This window comes from Eriocheir sinensis, unplaced genomic scaffold (assembly GCF_024679095.1).
Source record: "Eriocheir sinensis breed Jianghai 21 unplaced genomic scaffold, ASM2467909v1 Scaffold386, whole genome shotgun sequence".
Lineage (NCBI taxonomy): Eukaryota > Metazoa > Arthropoda > Malacostraca > Decapoda > Varunidae > Eriocheir > Eriocheir sinensis.
The window spans coordinates 229,611-247,874 of record NW_026111705.1 but is presented as its reverse complement, the minus strand read 5'-3'; the positions used below and the strand labels follow the sequence as shown (position 1 = coordinate 247,874).

The window sequence follows — 18,264 nt, the reverse complement described above, 5'->3', positions numbered from 1 at the left end:
GAGGAAAGCAAAATTTTATGATAATCGTGGTGATGTAAATTATTTATGTCAATTCACCTCATAGGAAAATTTTTGTGTTATGGTGTACTTGTATCAATTTCAGGATAATCAAAGTGGAAATTAGGTAAGTGCAGGCTTCTTCTGTTTATATATTAGATGGATTGATTGCTAGGTAGGTAATAAAGGGGATTGACAGATAGATGGATAGACAGTTTTGGGAAAGGCAATAGCACAGTGAGTCCCTGTTGTCCGCAGTGCAATGGTGGAGGTGAGTGGACGTGTCTTACCATGGGGCTTGTTGCAGCAGGGGAGCCGAGGCAGCGTCTGGACGAGGGTGTTTGTAGTGGTGATTGAAGTGTAGACTGATTAATTTGTGGTCATGAAGGGCTGCAAGCAAGTCTTCCATCCCACTGTGGTCCCTCGTCAGGATTATCTGTACTTTCCTTGGACGGATGTGAGGCAAAAGGAGAGTGGCGATGTTCACTGTGCCGTCTCTTACTTTTATGTCATCATCATCATCATCATCATCATTATCATCATATTCTTCATCCCGGTCTATATGGTGTGCCACCCTTAGCATGGTGTCGAGATCGGGCTCCGTTTCCGCCAGCACAGACAGCCAGTCATTAGTGTTCTTCATCCCAGACGCTTGTAACAGGTCCACGGTTTCCTCCACCGCCTTGACACTGGGACTGCGACGGCTGAGCAGCCCCAGTAGGTGACACAACATGTTCCTGAGCGGGCCAAGCTGTAGGTTTTGTCCTGCCATTTTGTGTAGCTCTTTTCGGATGTCTCCTGAGTTGTAGTTGTTACTGAAGCATCCATGAATGTGGCAGGCCGCGAAAAAGTCTTGAAGGCTCTTGTGAGGAGCGTGATACTGCTCTGCCGTCCCAACCCGCCGCAGGGAGTAGAAGGCTGATAAGGTGTCCTCCAGCGGCAGGCCCTTTCCGTCACAGAACTCAGCCAGGTGTTCTAGATCACCATCACTGAGATATAATTTGCTATGAAGGAGTCCCTGCAATGCAATTTTGTACAATTCAAGCAAAAAACGTTTAATTGCTATCCCGAGGAGGGGACCTTTGGGTACTCCGGGACAACCAGCGAGTCTGTGCCGCAACTTCGCCACACACCAGTCCAGGATCTTCTGGTACAGCTCGGTCTGGGTTATCTTGGTTGTCAGTTTTTGAGGCTCGATGTGGAATAAAGTCACGAGGAAGAGAATATTTAGAGGCATCCTGAAGATCTCACTCCAGGCTAACTCTTGCATGACCTGCCTGAGGCGGGCCTCGTCTACAGGCTTGGTGCCACACAGCCAGCGATAGTGCTTTAATGCTAGCTCGGTCCTCATATCAACGGAGACGCCCTCCAGCTTCAGGTGGGAAACCTTAAATTCTTTGGGCGTCATTGCCTTCATTCCTTCTATGGCTTCTGGGCGGGATGTTGAAAGTAAAGTGAAGTTAGGGCAGTCCTTAGCTTGGCTCAGGATATCTCTGACGAGTGAATCGTCGTTCATCTCGTCAAGCCCATCTATCAGGAAGAGGACCCTGCTGTACTTCAGTAAAGGCATCAGTAAGTTACTATACCGGGCACAGGCGCCGGGCAGGAGGCTGTCTATCAGATCCTTAAGAGTGAGGCTACTCTTCTCTCGGCACACCACCCATAACAAAAGATGGTAGTGGCCGAGCCCCTCCATTTGGCGATCACTCTCCTCCTTCAAGTAATTGGAAAGAGTGTATGTAAGAAGAGTGGTTTTTCCACTGCCAGCATCTCCTTCTATCAGTATAAGGTTTGGCGATGCGGGTGCACTACTATTCTGGGCGAGAGTGAGTAGCTTCGAGTAATGGATATTCTTCTTTTCTTCTTCAATGATAATTTCTGAGAAAATAGTTGTTACGTCTACTCGGAGCTGTTCATAGCGGTTGAGAAACCGAAGCGGGTCAAGGAGCGTGGCACGGTCAAGCCTTTGTTTGAGTTCCTCATCAGCCTCCTTCCGGAAGTGTGACAGCAGATCGCGCAAGGACCTTCTCAATACTTCATCCTCGCTAAGGCTCTCGTCCCTGATGTCGCGGACAAGCTTTTCCACTTCTTTTTTCTTCTTGTCACACTCCACCCCGTCAGTGTTGTACTTCGCCATCGTGGCGTCTAGTGTCTCATCAAATTCTTTCTGCAACTTTGTAAGATCGGACAGGAATTCATGTCCAGTCAATGTTTTATGTGTTTCATGAACCAAGTCATTCCTCGTGTCCTTTATCATCTTGACCAGCCTAGCGAGCTGAGAAGTATCATCCCATCCTTCGCATGCCACTGTGATCGCTTTAGAGAGCAAGGAAATATCAAAGTTGCTACATGAAGGATCACTATTGATCATCGGCTTCTGAGTCTTGTCGAAGTACTTTCCTTTTCCTTTTATGTTCTTGTATTTGGCCGTCGAGGTGTCCGGAAGCCTGGCGAGGTACTCGACGAGGGTTTCGCTCGGGTCCTTGCCTGGAGTCCCGCACAGGAGGGTGTACGTCAACACCTTCTGGCCGGCCGTCTCCAGGACGCGCAATAACTTCAAACGGAAGACAACACTTTCCGTGAAGGCCGCCATCTTCTGTCGGTGGCTGCTGATTGGTGTCCAGGACGCTTGGTTACCTGTAAAGACACACATGGCGTCATCACTCACTCGGGAGGACACAGTGACGGTGTGGCGTCGAGTCTCGTCCCCTTGTTTTAGGCCGTCCGCCTTGTTTACATGCACACGGTGGACGAATTTCGGCACGGCACCGTGTATATTGTCCACTGCTTGTCATACAAGGGGTGCAGGTTATCTCATTTATCACATTTACCGACATACAAGGGGTGTAGGGTACCTCATTCATCACATTTACCAACATTCAATGGGTGTAGGGTATCTCATTAATCACAATTACCGAGATACAAGGGATACAGGTTATCTCATTTATCACATTTACCGACATACAAGGGGTGCAGGTTATCTCATTTATCACATTCACCGACATACAATGTGTGCAGGTTATCTCATTTATCACATTTACCGACATACAAGGTGTGCAGGTTGTCTCATTTATCACGTTTACTGACATACATAGGGTGGAGAGTGTCTCATTTACCACATTAACCGACAAACAAAGGGTACAGGTTATCTCATTTATCACATTTACCGACAAAAAAGGGGTGCAGGTTATCTCATTTATCACATTTACCGACATACAAGGTGTGCAGGTTGTCTCATTTATCACGTTTACTGACATACATAGGGTGGAGAGTGTCTCATTTACCACATTAACCGACAAACAAAGGGTACAGGTTATCTCATTTATCACATTTACCGACAAAAAAGGGGTGCAGGTTATCTCATTTATCACATTTACTGACATATAAGGGATGCAGGTTATCTCATTTACCACATTTACTGACATGCAAGGGGTGCAGGTTATCTCATTTATCACATTTACCGACAAACAAGGGGTGCAGGTTATCTCATTTACCACATTTACCGACATACAAGAGGTGCAGGTTATCTCATTTATCACATTTATCGACATACAAGGGGTGTAGGTTATCTCATTTATCACATATACCGACATACAAGGGGTGTAGGTTATCTCATTTATTAGATTTATCGACATACAAGGGGTGTAGGTTATCTCATTTATTAGATTTATCGACATACAAGGGGTGCAGGTTGTCTCATTTATAACATTTACCGACATACGAGGGGTGCAGGCTGTCTCATTTATCACATTTACCGACATACAAGGGGTGCAGGTTATCTCATTTATCACATTTACCGACAAACAAGGGTGTAAATGTGATAATTGAAATACCTGCACCCTTGTATGTCAGTAAATGTGATAAATGAGATAACCTGCACCCTTTAATGTCGATAAATGTGATAAATGAGATAACCTGCACCGAATATGTCAGTAAATGTGATAAATGAGATAACCTGCATCCCTTGTATGTCGGTAAATGTGATAAATGAGATAACCTGCACCCCTTGTATGTCGGTAAATGTGATAAATGAGATAACCTGCATCCCTTGTATGTCGGTAGATGTGATAAATGAGATAACCTGCACCCCTTGTATGTCGGTAGATGTGATAAATGAGACAACCTGCACCCCTTGTATGTCGGTAAATGTGATAAATGAGACAACCTGCACCCCTCGTATGTCGGTAGATGTGATAAATGAGACAACCTGCACCCCTTGTATGTCGGTAGATGTGATAAATGAGACAACCTGCACCCCTCGTATGTCGGTAGATGTTATAAATGAGACAACCTGCACCCCTTGTATGTCGGTAGATGTGATAAATGAGACAACCTGCACCCTTCGTATGTCGGTAAATGTGATAAATGAGACAACCTGCACCCTTCGTATGTCGGTAAATGTGATAAATGAGATAACCTACACCCCTTATATGTTGGTAAATGTGATAAATGAGACAACCTACAGCTCCTGTATTTTCTTACAACAAAGGAGACGGTTCAAAGGCAACAAAAAAAAGGGCAAAAAATAAAAAGCCAACTACTCGAAGCTGCCACAACAGACAATAGTGAAGAGTAGCCAAAAGAGAGGTCAACCTCGGGTGGAAAGGTGTCTTGATACACTCTTTTTGAAAGAGCTCAAGTCGTAGGCAGGAGGAAATACAGACAAAGAAAAGAATGGAGAAGCTGGCTAACTCTTGCATAAAGGATTTGGACAGTATAGGGATGAGTAGAAAGTCGCGTGTAGCGGGGCCTCGGGAGGTGGAGAGGCATGCAGTTAGCAAATTCAGAAGTGCAGTCAGGGTGAAAATATCGATAGAAGATAGAAAGAGAAGCAACATGGTGGCGGAATTTAAGAGGTAGAAGGCTGTCAGTAAGAGGAGTGCTGATGAGACGAAGAGCCTTAGATTCCACTCTGTCCAAGAGAGCTGTGTGAGTGGAGCCCCCCTACACGTGAGATGCATATTCCATACGAGGGCGGACAAGGCCCATATATAGGGATAGCAACTGCGCGGGGGAGAAGAACTGGCGGAGACGATACAGAACGCGCATCCTCGAGGAAGCTGATTTAGTGAAAGAGATGTGAAGTTTTCAGTTAAGAGTTTGAGTAAAGGATAGACGGAGGATGTTTAGTGTTGATGAAGGTGTCAGCTGAGTGTTGTCGAAGAATAAGGGATAGGTGTTTGGAGGATTGTGTCGAGTTGATAGGTGGAAAAATTGAGGTTTTGGGGCATTGAAGGACACAAGGTTCCTTTTACCCCAATCGGAAATTATAGCAAGGTCAAGGTCTGAGCTCTGCAGCCTCCAGTCTGGAGTCTCCCAATTCCTGTTGAGAGGGTCTACTGTTGAAAGAAGTTGAATAATGCAGAGTGGAGTCGTCTGCGTATGAGTGGACAGGACATATGTTTTTATGAAAAGAAGATCATTGATGAATAACAGTAAGAAAGTGAGAGATAGGACAGAGCCCTGTGGAACACCACTGTTCATAAGTATAGGGGAAGAACAGTGACCGTCTACCACCGCAGATATAGAACGGCCGGAAAGGAAACTGGAGATAAAGGAACAGAGAAGGGGATAGAATCCGAAAGAGGGCAGTTTAGAAAGCAAAGATTTGTGCCAGACTCTATCGAAGGCTTTCGATATGTATAACGCAACTGAGAAAGTTTCACCGAAACGGCTAAGAGAGGATGACCAAGAGTCAGTTAAGAGAGCAAGAAGATCGCCAGTAGAACGCCCTTTGCCGAACCCATACAGGCGATCAGAGAGAAGGTCAGAAGTGGAAAGGTGCTTTTGAATCTTCCGGTTAAGGATTGTTTCAAAAGCTTTATATAGACAAGAAAGTAAAGCTATACGACGTTAGTCTGAAGGACTGGAACGGTCACCCTTCTTAGGCACAGGCTGTATGTAGGCGTACTTCCAGCAGGAAGGAAAGGTAGATGTTGACAGGCAGAGGCGAAAGAGTTTGACCAGGAGGGTAAATTTGATAAATTAGATAACCTGCTCTCCTTGTATGTCGGTAAATGTGATAAATGAAACAACCTACACCCCTTGTATGTCAGTAAATGTGATAAATGAGGCAACCTGCATCCCTTGTATGTCGGTAAATGTGATAAATGAGACAACCTACACCCCATTTATGTCGGTAAATGTGATAAATGAGATAATCTGCACCTCTTGTATGTCAGTAAATGTGATAAATGAGGCAACCTGCACCCCTTTTATGTCGGTAAATTTGATAAATGAGACAACCTGCACCCCTTGTATGTCGGTAAATTTGATAAATGAGACAACCTGCACCCCTTTTATGTCGGTAAATGTCATAAATGAGACAACCTACACCCCTTTTATGTCGGTAAATGTGATAAATGAGACAACCTACACCCCTTGTATGTCGGTAAATGTGATAAATGAGATAACCTACACCCCTTTTATATCGGTAAATGTGATAAATGAGACAACCTACACCCCTTGTATGTCGGTAAATGTGATAAATGAGACAATCTACACCCCTTGTATGTCGGTAAATGTGATAAATGAGATAACCTACACCCCTTTTATGTCGGTAAATGTGATAAATGAGACAACCTGCACCCCTTGTATGTCGGTAAATGTGATAAATGAGATAACCTACACCCCTTTTATGTCGGTAAATGTGATAAATGAGACAACCAGCACCCCTTGTATGTCGGTAAATGTGATAAATGAGATAACCTACACCCCGTTTATGTCGGTAAATGTGATAAATGAGACAACGTACACCCCTTTTATGTCGGTAAATGTGATAAATGAGATAACCTGCACCCCTTGTATGTCGGTAAATGTGATAAATGAGATAACCTACACCCCTTTTATGTCGGTAAATGTGATAAATGAGACAACCTTCACCCCTTGTATGTCGGTAAATGTGATAAATGAGATAACCTACACCCCTTTTATGTCGGTAAATGTGATAAATGAGACAACGTACACCCCTTTTATGTCGGTAAATGTGATAAATGAGATAACCTACACCCCTTGTATGTCGGTAAATTTGATAAATGAGACAACGTACACCCCTTTTATGTCGGTAAATGTGATAAATGAGATAACCTACACCCCTTGTATGTTGGTAAATGTGATAAATGAGATAATCTACACCCCTTGTATGTCGGTAAATGTGATAAATGAGACAACCTGCACCCCTTGTATGTCGGTAAATGTGATAAATGAGACAACCTGCACCCCTTGTATGTCGGTAAATGTGATAAATGAGACAACCTACACCCCTTGTATGTCGGTAAATGTGATAAATGAGATAACCTGCACCCCATGTATGTCAGTAAATGTGATAAATGAGATAACCTACACCCCTTGTATGTCGGTAAATGTGATAAATGAGACAACCTACACCCCTTGTAAGTCGGTAAATGTGATAAATGAGATAACCTACACCCCTTGTATGTCAGTAAATGTGATAAATGAGATAACCTGAACTCCTTGTATGTCGGTAAATGTGATAAATGAGACTACCTACACCCCTTGTATGTCGGTAAATGTGATAAATGAGATAACCTGCACCCCTTGTATGTCGGTAAACGTGATAAATGAGATAACCTACACCCCTTGTATGTCGGTAAATGTGATAAATGAGATAACCTGCACCCCTTGTATGTCGGTAAATGTGATAAATGAGATAACCTACACCCCTTGTATGTCGGTAAATGTGATAAATGAGATAACCTACACCCCATGTATGTCGGTAAATGTGATAAATGAGACAACCTACACCCCTTTTATGTCGGTAGATGTGATAAATGAAACAAGCTACACCCCTTGTATGTCGGTAAATGTCATAAATGAATTTTTTTTTACAACAAAGGAGACAGCTCAGGGCAACAATAAAAAGTAAAAAATAATAAGAAAAAGCCCGCTACTCGCTGCTCACAAAAAGAATCCTAAGAGGTGGCCGAAAGAGAGGTCAATTTTGGGAGGAGAGGTGTCCAGATACCCTCCTCTTGAAAGAGTTCAAGTCGTAGGCAGGAGGAAATACAGAAGAAGGAAGATTGTTCTAGAGTTTACCAGCGTGAGGGATGAAAGAGTGAGGATGCTGGTTAAGTCTTGCATAAGGGGTTTGGACAGTATAGGGATGAGCATGAGTAGAAAGTCACGTGCAGCGGGGCCGCGGGAGGGGGGGAGGCATGCAGTTAGCAAGTTCAGAAGAGCAGTCAGCATGAAAATATCGATAGAAGATAGAAAGAGAGGCAACATGGCTGCGGAAATTAAGAGGTAGAAGCCTGTCAGTAAGAGGAGGAGAGCTGATGAGACGAAGAGCCTTAGACTCCACTCTGTCCAAGAGAGCTGTGTGAGTGGAGCCCCCTCACACGTGAGATGCATACTCCATATGAGGGCGGACAATGCCCTCGTATATGGATAGCAACTGTGCGGGGGAGAAGAACTGGCGGAGACGATACAGAACGCCTAACCCCGAGGAAGCTGATTTAGTGAGAGAAGAGATGTGAAGTTTTCAGTTGAGATTTTGAGTTAAGGATAGACCGAGGATGTTTAGTGTTGAAGATGGTGACAGCTGAGTGTTGTCGAAGAATAGGGGATAGTTGTTTGGAAGATTGTGTCGAGTTGATAGGTGGAGAAATTGGGTTTTTGAGGCATTGACGGACACAAGGTTCCTTTTACCCCAATCGGAAATGATAGTAAGGTGTGAGGTTAATCGTTCTGCAGCCTCCAGCCTGGAGCCATGTAATTCCGGTTGAGAGGATTCTCTGTCGAAAGAAGTTAAACAATGCAGAGTGGAGTCATCAGCGTATGAGTGGATAGGACAGTTTGTAATGGAAAGAGGATCATTGATGAATAACAGGAAGAGAGTGGGTGATAGGACAGAGCCCTGTGGAACACCACTGTTAGTAGGTTTATAAGAAGAACAGTGACCGTCTACCACATCAGAGATAGAACGGTCGGAAAGGAAACTGGAGATAAAGGAACATAGAGAAGCATATAAATTGAAAGAGGGCAGTTTAAAAAGCAAAGACCTGTGCCAGACTCTATCGAATTCTTTCGATATGTCTAGAGCAACTGAGAAAGTTTCACCGAAACGCCTAAGATAAGATGACCAAGAGTCAGTTAAGAGAGCAAGAAGATCACCAGTAGAACGCCCCTTGCGGAACCCATGCTGGCGATCAGATAGAAGATTAGAAGTGGAAAGGTGCTTTTGAATCTTCCGGTTAAGGATTGATTCAAAAGCTTTAAATAGACTGGAAAGTAAAGCTATAGGGCGGTAGTTTCAGGGATTGGAACGGTCACCTTTCTTAGGCACAGGCTGTACGAAGGCGTACTTCCAGCAGGAAGGAAAGGTAGGTGTTGACAGGCAGAGGCGAAAGAGTTTGACCAGGCAGGGTGTCAGCACGGAAGCACAGTTTTTAAGGACAATAAGAGGCACTCCATCAGGTCCATAAGCATTCTGAGAGTTGAGGCCAGAGAAGGCAGAGAAAGCATCATTAGGAAGAATCTTAATAACAGGCATAAGGGAGTCGGAGGGGGGATGAGTAAGAAGAACATGCCCAGAATCGCCCAGAGTGGAGTTGTTACAGAAAGTTTGAGCGAAGAGCTCAGCCTTAGAGATAGAAGAGATGGCAGTGCTGCCGTCTGGGTTAAGAAGAGGCGGGAACGAGGAAGAAGTGAAATTGGAGGAGATATTTTTGGCTAAGTGCCAGAAGTCTCTGGAAGAATTAGAGAAAGCAAGGTGTTGACATTAGCTATGGATAAAGGAGTTTTTGATAAGTTGAAGAATAGATTTGGCACGATTCCGGGCGGAAATGTAAAGCTCATGGCTAGCGGGAGTTCGAAGGCTCTGGTACCTTTTGTGAGGTGCCTCTCTATCTTTGACAGCACGAGAACAAGCGTGATTAAATCAAGGCTTTTTAGCATGAGGAGTAGAGAAAGTACGTTGAATGTATGCCCCCATTCCTGAAACAATCACCTCTGTGATGCGCTGGGCACACACAGAGGGGTCTCTATCCTGGACGCAGCAATCATTCCACGGGAAATCGGAAAAGTACATCCTCAAGTCGTCCCACCGAGCTGAAGCAAAATGCCAAAAGCATCGCCTCTTCGGTAGGTCCAGAGGGTGTACAGGAGCGATAGGACAGAATACAGAAATAAGGTTGTGATCGGAGGAGCCCAACGGAGAGAACAGTTTGACAGAGTAAGCAAAAGGGTTTGAGGTAAGGAAGAGGTCTAGTATTTAAGGCTGGTCTCCAAGCCGGTCGTGAATACGTGTAGGGTGTTGAACCAACTGCTGTAGGTCATTGAGGAGAGCAAAGTTATAGGCTTGTTCACCAGGCTGGTCAGTGAAAGAGGATGAAAGCCAAAGTCATAGCTGGGCGTTATTGCGATAAGTTATCGCGATACTTTATCGCTGATAACAGAATCGGATTATCGACCATCCGATACTTATTTAAATATATATCGGTATCTTCGTTGCTTTTGTAACCAAACTAGCGATAATAGCTACTGTACTTTTTTTCCACCTCTCAGAAAAAAACGTTGTCTCCCTATTGCGCATGCGTGGCCCGGTGTTGTATGAAAAAACTTCGGGGTATGAAATATCTTCGGTGATGAGATTTCATGCTTAGATCATGAAAATTAAAATACTAGGTTATTTTTTTTATGCTACTCAAAAATCAATATATCATAGAGAAAAATCATTTAACTTTGCCCCAAAAATGATTATTCACTGCCTCAAATTTGATATTCCATATTTGTTTGTGATCATGCCATGATACTGAAGGCACCCGGTGTTGTGTTATTTGGTGTCCCATCGTCAAAAGCTGGCGCTTTTGTTTACAAACACTGGTCTCTCGTGAACTGTGCATGCTCAGACCATTAAGTGTAGACCTGTTCAGTCTCACAATGCTTTTTTAACACATTAAGAGTTGCTGGAAAGCTGAATCAAACATACAGTACCACCATCCTCGCTGTTTCTAGAACGACGTACACTCTGTACATATAAATACAACTCGTACAGAGTGTCGTTCTAAAAACAGCGAAGATGGTGGTAGTGGTACTATAATGTCTGATTCAGCCTTCCAGCAACTCTTAATTACGGTTTAAAAGCTTTGTGAGACTGTACAGGTCTACGCTCATGCAGAGAGACCAAAACAATTTTTGACGGTGGGAACGCCAAATAACACAACACCGATTCAGGCATTTTTAGTATTACCGTCCACATGTACGTGTCAACGTGTGATTTTAAGGTTTTGTAAGTTTCCTAAAATACAGATAATGAAAATTTGAATTCATCAATGTTGTTCTATCTGAAATATCAATATAGTATCGTTTTCGCCTTTCGGACTTATCGCTAGCTAGTATCGGAATTGTGGATTTATATCGGGTATCGGTTATCGGTTATCGCCTATATTTGTGTATCTAGTTAACGAATATCGGTTATCGCCGTTAAGGTTTTTCATTATCAGTTATCGGTTATCGGGAATAAGGTTTTCTGTTATCGTGCCAAGCTATGGCCAAAGTTGGTGGTGAACATTGAAATCTCCCAGGATGGAGATTTCAGCGAAGGGAGAGTGGGTCAAGATGTGCTCCACTTTAGAATTCAGGTAGCCAAAGAATTTTACATAGTTAGTAGAGTTAGGTGAGATATAAACAGCACAGATGTATTTAGTAATAGATTGACAATGAAGTTTTAGCCAGATGGTGGAAAATTCTGAAGAATCAAGGTCGTGGGCACGAGAGCAAGTGATGTCGTTGCGCACGTAGACGCAACATCCAGCTTTGGATTGAAATTGAGGATAGAGATAGTAGGAGGGAACAGAGTAGAGATTGCTGTCAGTCGCTTCAGAAACCAGTGTTTCTGTGAGGAAGACAAGGTGAGGTTTAGAGGAGGAGAGATGGTGTTTCTCAGAATGAAAACTAAAACGAAGACCGCGAATGTTGCAGAAATTGAGAAGAAAAAGGTTCGGGTAGTTATCAAAACACCCCTCAAGTCGGCAGCCAGAAAGGGAGTCCTCCCCGGGGGAATTTGTGTTCCCTCCCCCACCCCCCACCCCCCACCCCCAGGCGGGGAATCCGAGGTACTGTTGTTGAACGCCATTTTGAATTTTGAATTTTGGGAAAAGGTGTGTGTTGTGTGAATGTAGTGTGGTGTGGATATAGAGACGATCTGTCTCTAGAGAGCATGCTGAACTACTCTCTGGTGTTGATGAGACAATAGGGAAACGGTTAATGAGGACATGGGTAGGGTCTTTGGAGGGCTTCAGCACCCACCTCACTTCCCATATATACCTCACCGGGAGTGGCTTGCGCCCGTTCGGTAGGTAACTGTAATAAATGAGACAACCTGCACCCCTTGTCTGTCGGTAAATGTGATAAATGAGATAACCTGCACCCCTTGTATGTCGGTAAATGTGATAAATGAGACAACCTACACCCCTTGTATGTCGGTAAATGTGATAAATGAGACAACCTACACCCCTTGTATGTCGGTAAATGTGATAAATGAGACAACCTACACCCCTTGTATGTCGGTAAATGTGATAAATGAGATGCCCTACACCCCTTGTATGTCGGTAAATGTGATAAATGTGATAACGGTATCTTGCTGAAATTCAGCCATCCCCGTGTATTGAAACAAAGTGGAATATATAATTGAAGGGTACGAGACTCGACGCCACAGCGGGAAGACTCCTTTACGCCTCGCACTTACACGAAGTTATCTACCTCTATAAACACTTGCGTGGCCAATAATGTTGAGGCCTTAGACTCCTAGCACCGACACACCACGGGCCTTCATTTCTTCATGTAAAAGATTATTTTCCTTATGTTAAAGAATTGAAGAGTTTGTCACGTGGTATCTGTCACCTTGTTAGTTTTGATCTGCAGTCCTTATATACCAATACTCCACTTGGAGAAACTATTACCATATGCATCAATGCACTATTTCAAGATAGTATTTGGCTTTGACAAGGAACAATTTCCTACGCTGTTGCCATTGTCCGTATAAGAGCTTCTTCATGCCAATAAGCACGTGCACACACACACACACACACACACACACACACACACACACACACACAGGTCGATGGTGCAACCGTGTACAGTCCTTTAGGTCCTACGCCTGCCGCCGTATTTCTATCATAGCACGAAAATAAATAAGTAAAGGAATGTTCGTGGGATTTCAAGCCACTCTTTTCCGTCGTTTTGTGGACGAAACATTTATAGTTTTCAGGGAAAAGGATCAGGTTCAGTTTCATTTAGCGCATCTCAGTTCTTCCCATGCAAACCTAAAGTTTACTGCAGAAACTGAATATAATGATACAATGCAATTTCTTGACATTGATGTAAAGAAATTGCAACGGAATATTTTCTACATTGGTATATAGAAATAAACATTTCCATTGCTAACCACAAAATTTTCTCCGTTTATCTCTATTTCCGGTAAAAGGAATTTGGTCCTTGTCACACTTGCTGCCAGGGCGTATAACATTTGCTCAAGTCACAGTACTTCAATCTGCACACTGAATTACAATTCATCAAACAAGCCTTGTTTGCTATGGATTTAGTGATTTTTCTTTTGTATTTACATACCGGTAAACAATCAGAGGGACTATTCACAACGAGAGAGCCACAAGTCGCACCATATGCTTTTTTTTTACAACAAAGTAGACAGCTCAAGGGCACAAAAAGTAAACAATTATAAAAAAAACGCTACTCGCTGCTCACAAAAAGAATCTAAAGAGGTGGCCGAAAGAGAGGTCAATTTCGGGAGGAGAGGTGTCCAGATACCCTTCTCTTGAAAGAGTTCAAGTCGTAGGCAGGAGGAAATACAGAAAAAGGAAGATTGTTCCAGAGTTTACCAGCGTGAAGGATGAAAGAGTGAAGATGCTGGTTAACTCTTGCATAAGGGGTTTGGACAGTATAGGGATGAACATGAGCAGAAAGTCGTGTGCAGCAGGGCCGCGGGGGGGGATGGGGGGGGAGGGGGGAGGGGGAGCGGGAGGCATGCAGTTAGCAAGTTCAGAAGAGCAGTCAGCATGAAAATATCGATAGAAGATAGAAAGAGAGGCAACATGGCGGCGGAAATTAGGAGGTAGAAGACTACCAGTAAGAGGAGGAGAACTGATGAGAAGAAGAGCCTTAGACGCCACTCTGTCCGAGAGAGCTGTGTGAGTGGAGCCCCCCACACGTGAGATGCATACTCCATACGAGGGCGGACAAGGCCCCTGTATATGGATAGCAACTGTGCGGGGGAGAAGAACTAACGGAGACGATACAGAACGCCCATCCTTGAGGAACCTGATTTAGTGAGAGAAGAGATGTGAAGTTTTCAGTTAAGATTTTGAGTTAAATATTGACCGAGGATGTTTAGTGTTGAAGATGGTGACAGCTGAGTGTTGTCGAAGAATAGGGGATAGTTGTTTGGAAGATTGTGTCGAGCTGATAGGTGAAGAAATTGGATGTTAGAGGCACTGAAGGACACAAGGTTCCTTTTACCCCAATCGGAAATGATAGTAAGGTCTGAGGTTAAGCTTTCTGCAGCCTCCTTCCTGTAGTCATGTAATTCCGGTTGAGGGGGTCTTCTATTGAAAGAAGTTGAATAATGCAGAGTGGAGCCATCAGCGTATGAGTGGATAGGACAGTTTGCTATGGAAAGAAGATCATTAATGAATAACAGGAAGAGAGTGGGTGATAGAACAGAGCCCTGTGGAACACCACTGTTAATGGGTTTATGAGAGGAACAGTGACCGTCTACCACAGCAGAGATAGAACGGCCGGAAAGGAAACTGGAGATAAAGGAACGTAGAGAAGGATAGAATCCGAAAGAGGGCAGTTTAGAAAGCAAAGACTTGTGCCAGACTCTATCGAAGGCTTTCGATATGTCTAGTGCAACTGAGAGTTTCACCGAAACGGCTAAGAGAGGATGACCAAGAATCAGTTAAGAGAGCAAGAAGATCGCCAGTAGAACGTCCCTTGCGGAACCCATACTGGCGATCAGATAGAAGGTTAGAAGTGGAAAGGTGCTTTTGAATCTTCCGGTTAAGGATTGATTCAAAAGCTTTAGATAGACAGGAAAGTAAAGCTATAGGGCGGTAGTTTCAGGGATTGGAACGGTCACCTTTCTTAGGCACAGGCTGTACGAAGGCATACTTCCAGCAGGAAGGAAAGGTAGATGTTGATAGGCAGAAGCGAAAGAGTTTGACCAGGCAGGGTGTCAGCACGGAAGCACAGTTTTTAAGGACAATAGGAGGCACTCCATCAGGTCCATAAGATTTCTGAGAGTTGAGGCCAGAGAGGCCATAGAAAACATCATTAGGAAGAATCTTAATAACAGGCATAAAGGAGTCGGAGGGGGGATGAGTAAGAGGAATATGCCCAGAATCGTCCAGAGTGGAGCTGTTACAGAAAGTTTGAGTGAAGAGTTCAGCCTTAGAAGTAGAAGAGACGACAGTACTGCCGTCTGGGTTAAGAAGAGGCGGGAACGAGGAAGAAGTGAAATTGGAGGAGATATTTTTGGCTAAGTGCCAGAAGTCTCTGGAAGAATTAGAGAAAGCAAAGTGTTGACATTAGCTATGGATAAAGGAGTTTTCGGTAAGTCGAGGAATAGATTTGGCACGATTCCGGGCGGAAATGTAAAGGTCATGGTTAGCGGGAGTTCGAAGGCTCTGGTACCTTTTGTGAGCTGCCTCTCTATCTTTGACAGCACGAGAACAAGCGTGATTAAACCAATACTTTTTAGCATGAGGAGTAGAGAAAGTACGTGGAATGTATGCCTCCATTCCAGAGACAATCACCTCTGTGATGCGCTGGGCACACACAGAGGGGTCTCTATCCTGGAAGCAATAATCTTTCCATGGTAAATCTGAAAAGTACATCCTCAGGTCGTCCCACCGAGTTGAAGCAAAATGCCAGAAGCATCACCTCTTCGGTGGTCCAGAGGGTGTACAGGAGCGATAGGACAGAATACAGAAATGAGGTTGTGATCGGAGGAGCCCAACGGAGAGAACAGTTTGACAGAGTAAGCAGAAGGGTTAGGGGTAAGGAAGCTTATTGGTAAAAGTAGCTTTTTCCTCTGAAGTTTTTTTTTACAGCAAGGGAGGCAACTCGAGGGCAAAAAACAAAGACAGGAACGTAAAGTCCCGCTAGACGCTGCTCTGGCAAAATAGAATAGAACGAGAGGCCAGAAGAGAGGTCAGTTTCGGGTGGAGAGGCGTCCTGATGCTCCTCTCTGGAAAGAGTTCAAGTCATAGGCAGGAAGAAGTACAGACGAGGGAAGGCTGTTCCAGAGTCTAGCAGAGGAAGGGGCAACATAATGAAGATGCTAGTTAACTCTTGTATGAGGGATTTGGACAGCATAGGGATGAGCAACAGTGGAAAGTCATGCGCAGCGGGGCCGCGGGAGGAGGGGAGGCATCCCATTAGCAAGTTCAGAGGAGCAGTCAGCGCGAAAGTATCGATAAAAGGTTGAAAGAAGTGCAACACTGCGGCGCAATTTAAGAGCTAGAAGACTGCAGGTAAGAGGAAGGGAGTTGATGAGACGAAGAGCCTTAGACTCCCCTCTGTCCAGGAGAGCTGTGTGAGTGGAGCCCCCCACACGTGAGATGCATACTTCATCTGGGGGCGGACAAGGCCTCTGTATATAGACATCATCTGAGAGGGGGAAAATATTTGGCGGAGACGATAAAGAACGCCTAACATCGAGGAAGCTGATTTTGCGAGAAAGAGATATGAGGTTTCCAGTGAAGATTATGAGTTAATTAAGGATAGACCGATAATGTTTAGTGTAGAAGAAGTTGACAGTTGAGTATTGTCGAAGAATAGGGGATAGTTGTTTGAAAGATTGTGTCGAGTTGACACTCTTGACAAGTGGAGAAACTAAGTTTTTGCGACGTTGAAGGATACCAAGTTCCTCCTGCCCCAACCAGAAATGACAGCAAGATCTGAGGTTCAGCGTTCTGCAGTGTCCAGTCTAGAGGCTTGTCATTCGTGTAGGGAGGGTCTTATGATAGATAATGTTGAGTGATGCAGAGTAGGAGGAGTACGAGTGGATAGGACAGTTTGTTTTGGAGATATCATCAATGAACAACAGAAGTGAGGATATAAAATAGAGTCCTGTGGTATACCACAGTTGACAAGTTTAGGGGAAGAACAGTGACCGTCTGCCATAGCAGAGACAGATCGGCCAGAAAGGAAACTGGAGATAAAGATCCAGAGAGAGGGATAGAATCCGTAGGAGGATAGTTTGGACAGGAAAAAATTGTGCCAGACCCTATCAAAAGCTTTTGAGATGCCTAAAGCAGCAGCGAAAATTTCATCGGAACAGCTGAAAGAGGTTTACCAGGAGTCAGCTATAGAAAGACAGGATCACCAGTAGAACACCTTTTGCGGAACCCATACTGGCGATCAGATAGAAGGTGAGAAGTTGACAGATGCATAAAAATTTTCCGGTTAAGGATTGACTCAAAAGATTTAGAAAGACAGGAAAGTAAACGTCTAGGACGGTAGTTTGAGTGATTGGTACAGTCACTCTTCTTAAGCACAGGCTGTATGAAGGCTTACTTCCAGTAGGAAGGAAAGATAGATGTTGAAAGGCAGAGGCGAAAGAGTTTGAGCAGGCAGGGAGTCAGCACGGAAGCACAATTTTTAAGGACAATAGGAGGCACTCCATCGGGCCCGTAAGCCTTCTGAGGGTTGAGGCCGGACAGGGCATAGAAAACATCACTCCTAAGAATTTTAATGACAGGCATAGTGGTGTCAGAAGGGGGAGGAGTGGGAGGGATATGCCCTGCATCGTCTAGAATTGAATTTATAGAGAAGGTTTGAGCTAAGAGTTCAGCCTTTGAGACACATGTGACAGCTGTGCTGCCATTGTGACAAAGTGGAGGTGAGAAAGATGAAGAAGTCAAATTGTTAGATAGCCAGGTGCCAGAAGTCTCTGGAAGAATTAGAGAAAGGATGGTTTTGACATTTTCTATTGATGACGGGGTTTTTGGTTAGCTGGAGAAGAGATTTGGCACGATTGCGGGAGGAAGTGTAAATATTATGATTAGCATTAGTGCGAAGGCTCTGGTACCTTTTGTGAGCTGTCTCTTTATTTATTATAGCACGAGAACAAGCGTGCTTGAACCAAGGATTTTGCGTGAGGAGTAGACAAAGAGCGTGGAATGTGTTAAATGAACATTGAAATATCCTAAGATGGATATTTTAGCGAGGGAGTGTGAGTCAAGATGTGCTCCGCTTTGGAATTGAAAGTGAAAGATTTTTACACAG

The 18,264-nt window shown here is 44.2% G+C and overlaps 1 protein-coding gene across 1 annotated transcript; it reads right to left on the bottom strand.

The window, feature by feature from the left end:
- Positions 1 to 283: 283 nt before the first annotated feature.
- LOC126992025 (NLR family CARD domain-containing protein 4-like) lies at positions 284 to 2,134 on the bottom strand. Its single transcript, XM_050850699.1, has one exon. The coding sequence runs from the start codon at positions 2,132 to 2,134 to the stop codon at positions 284 to 286; it is 1,851 nt and encodes a 616-aa protein (XP_050706656.1).
- Positions 2,135 to 18,264: the final 16,130 nt, after the last annotated feature.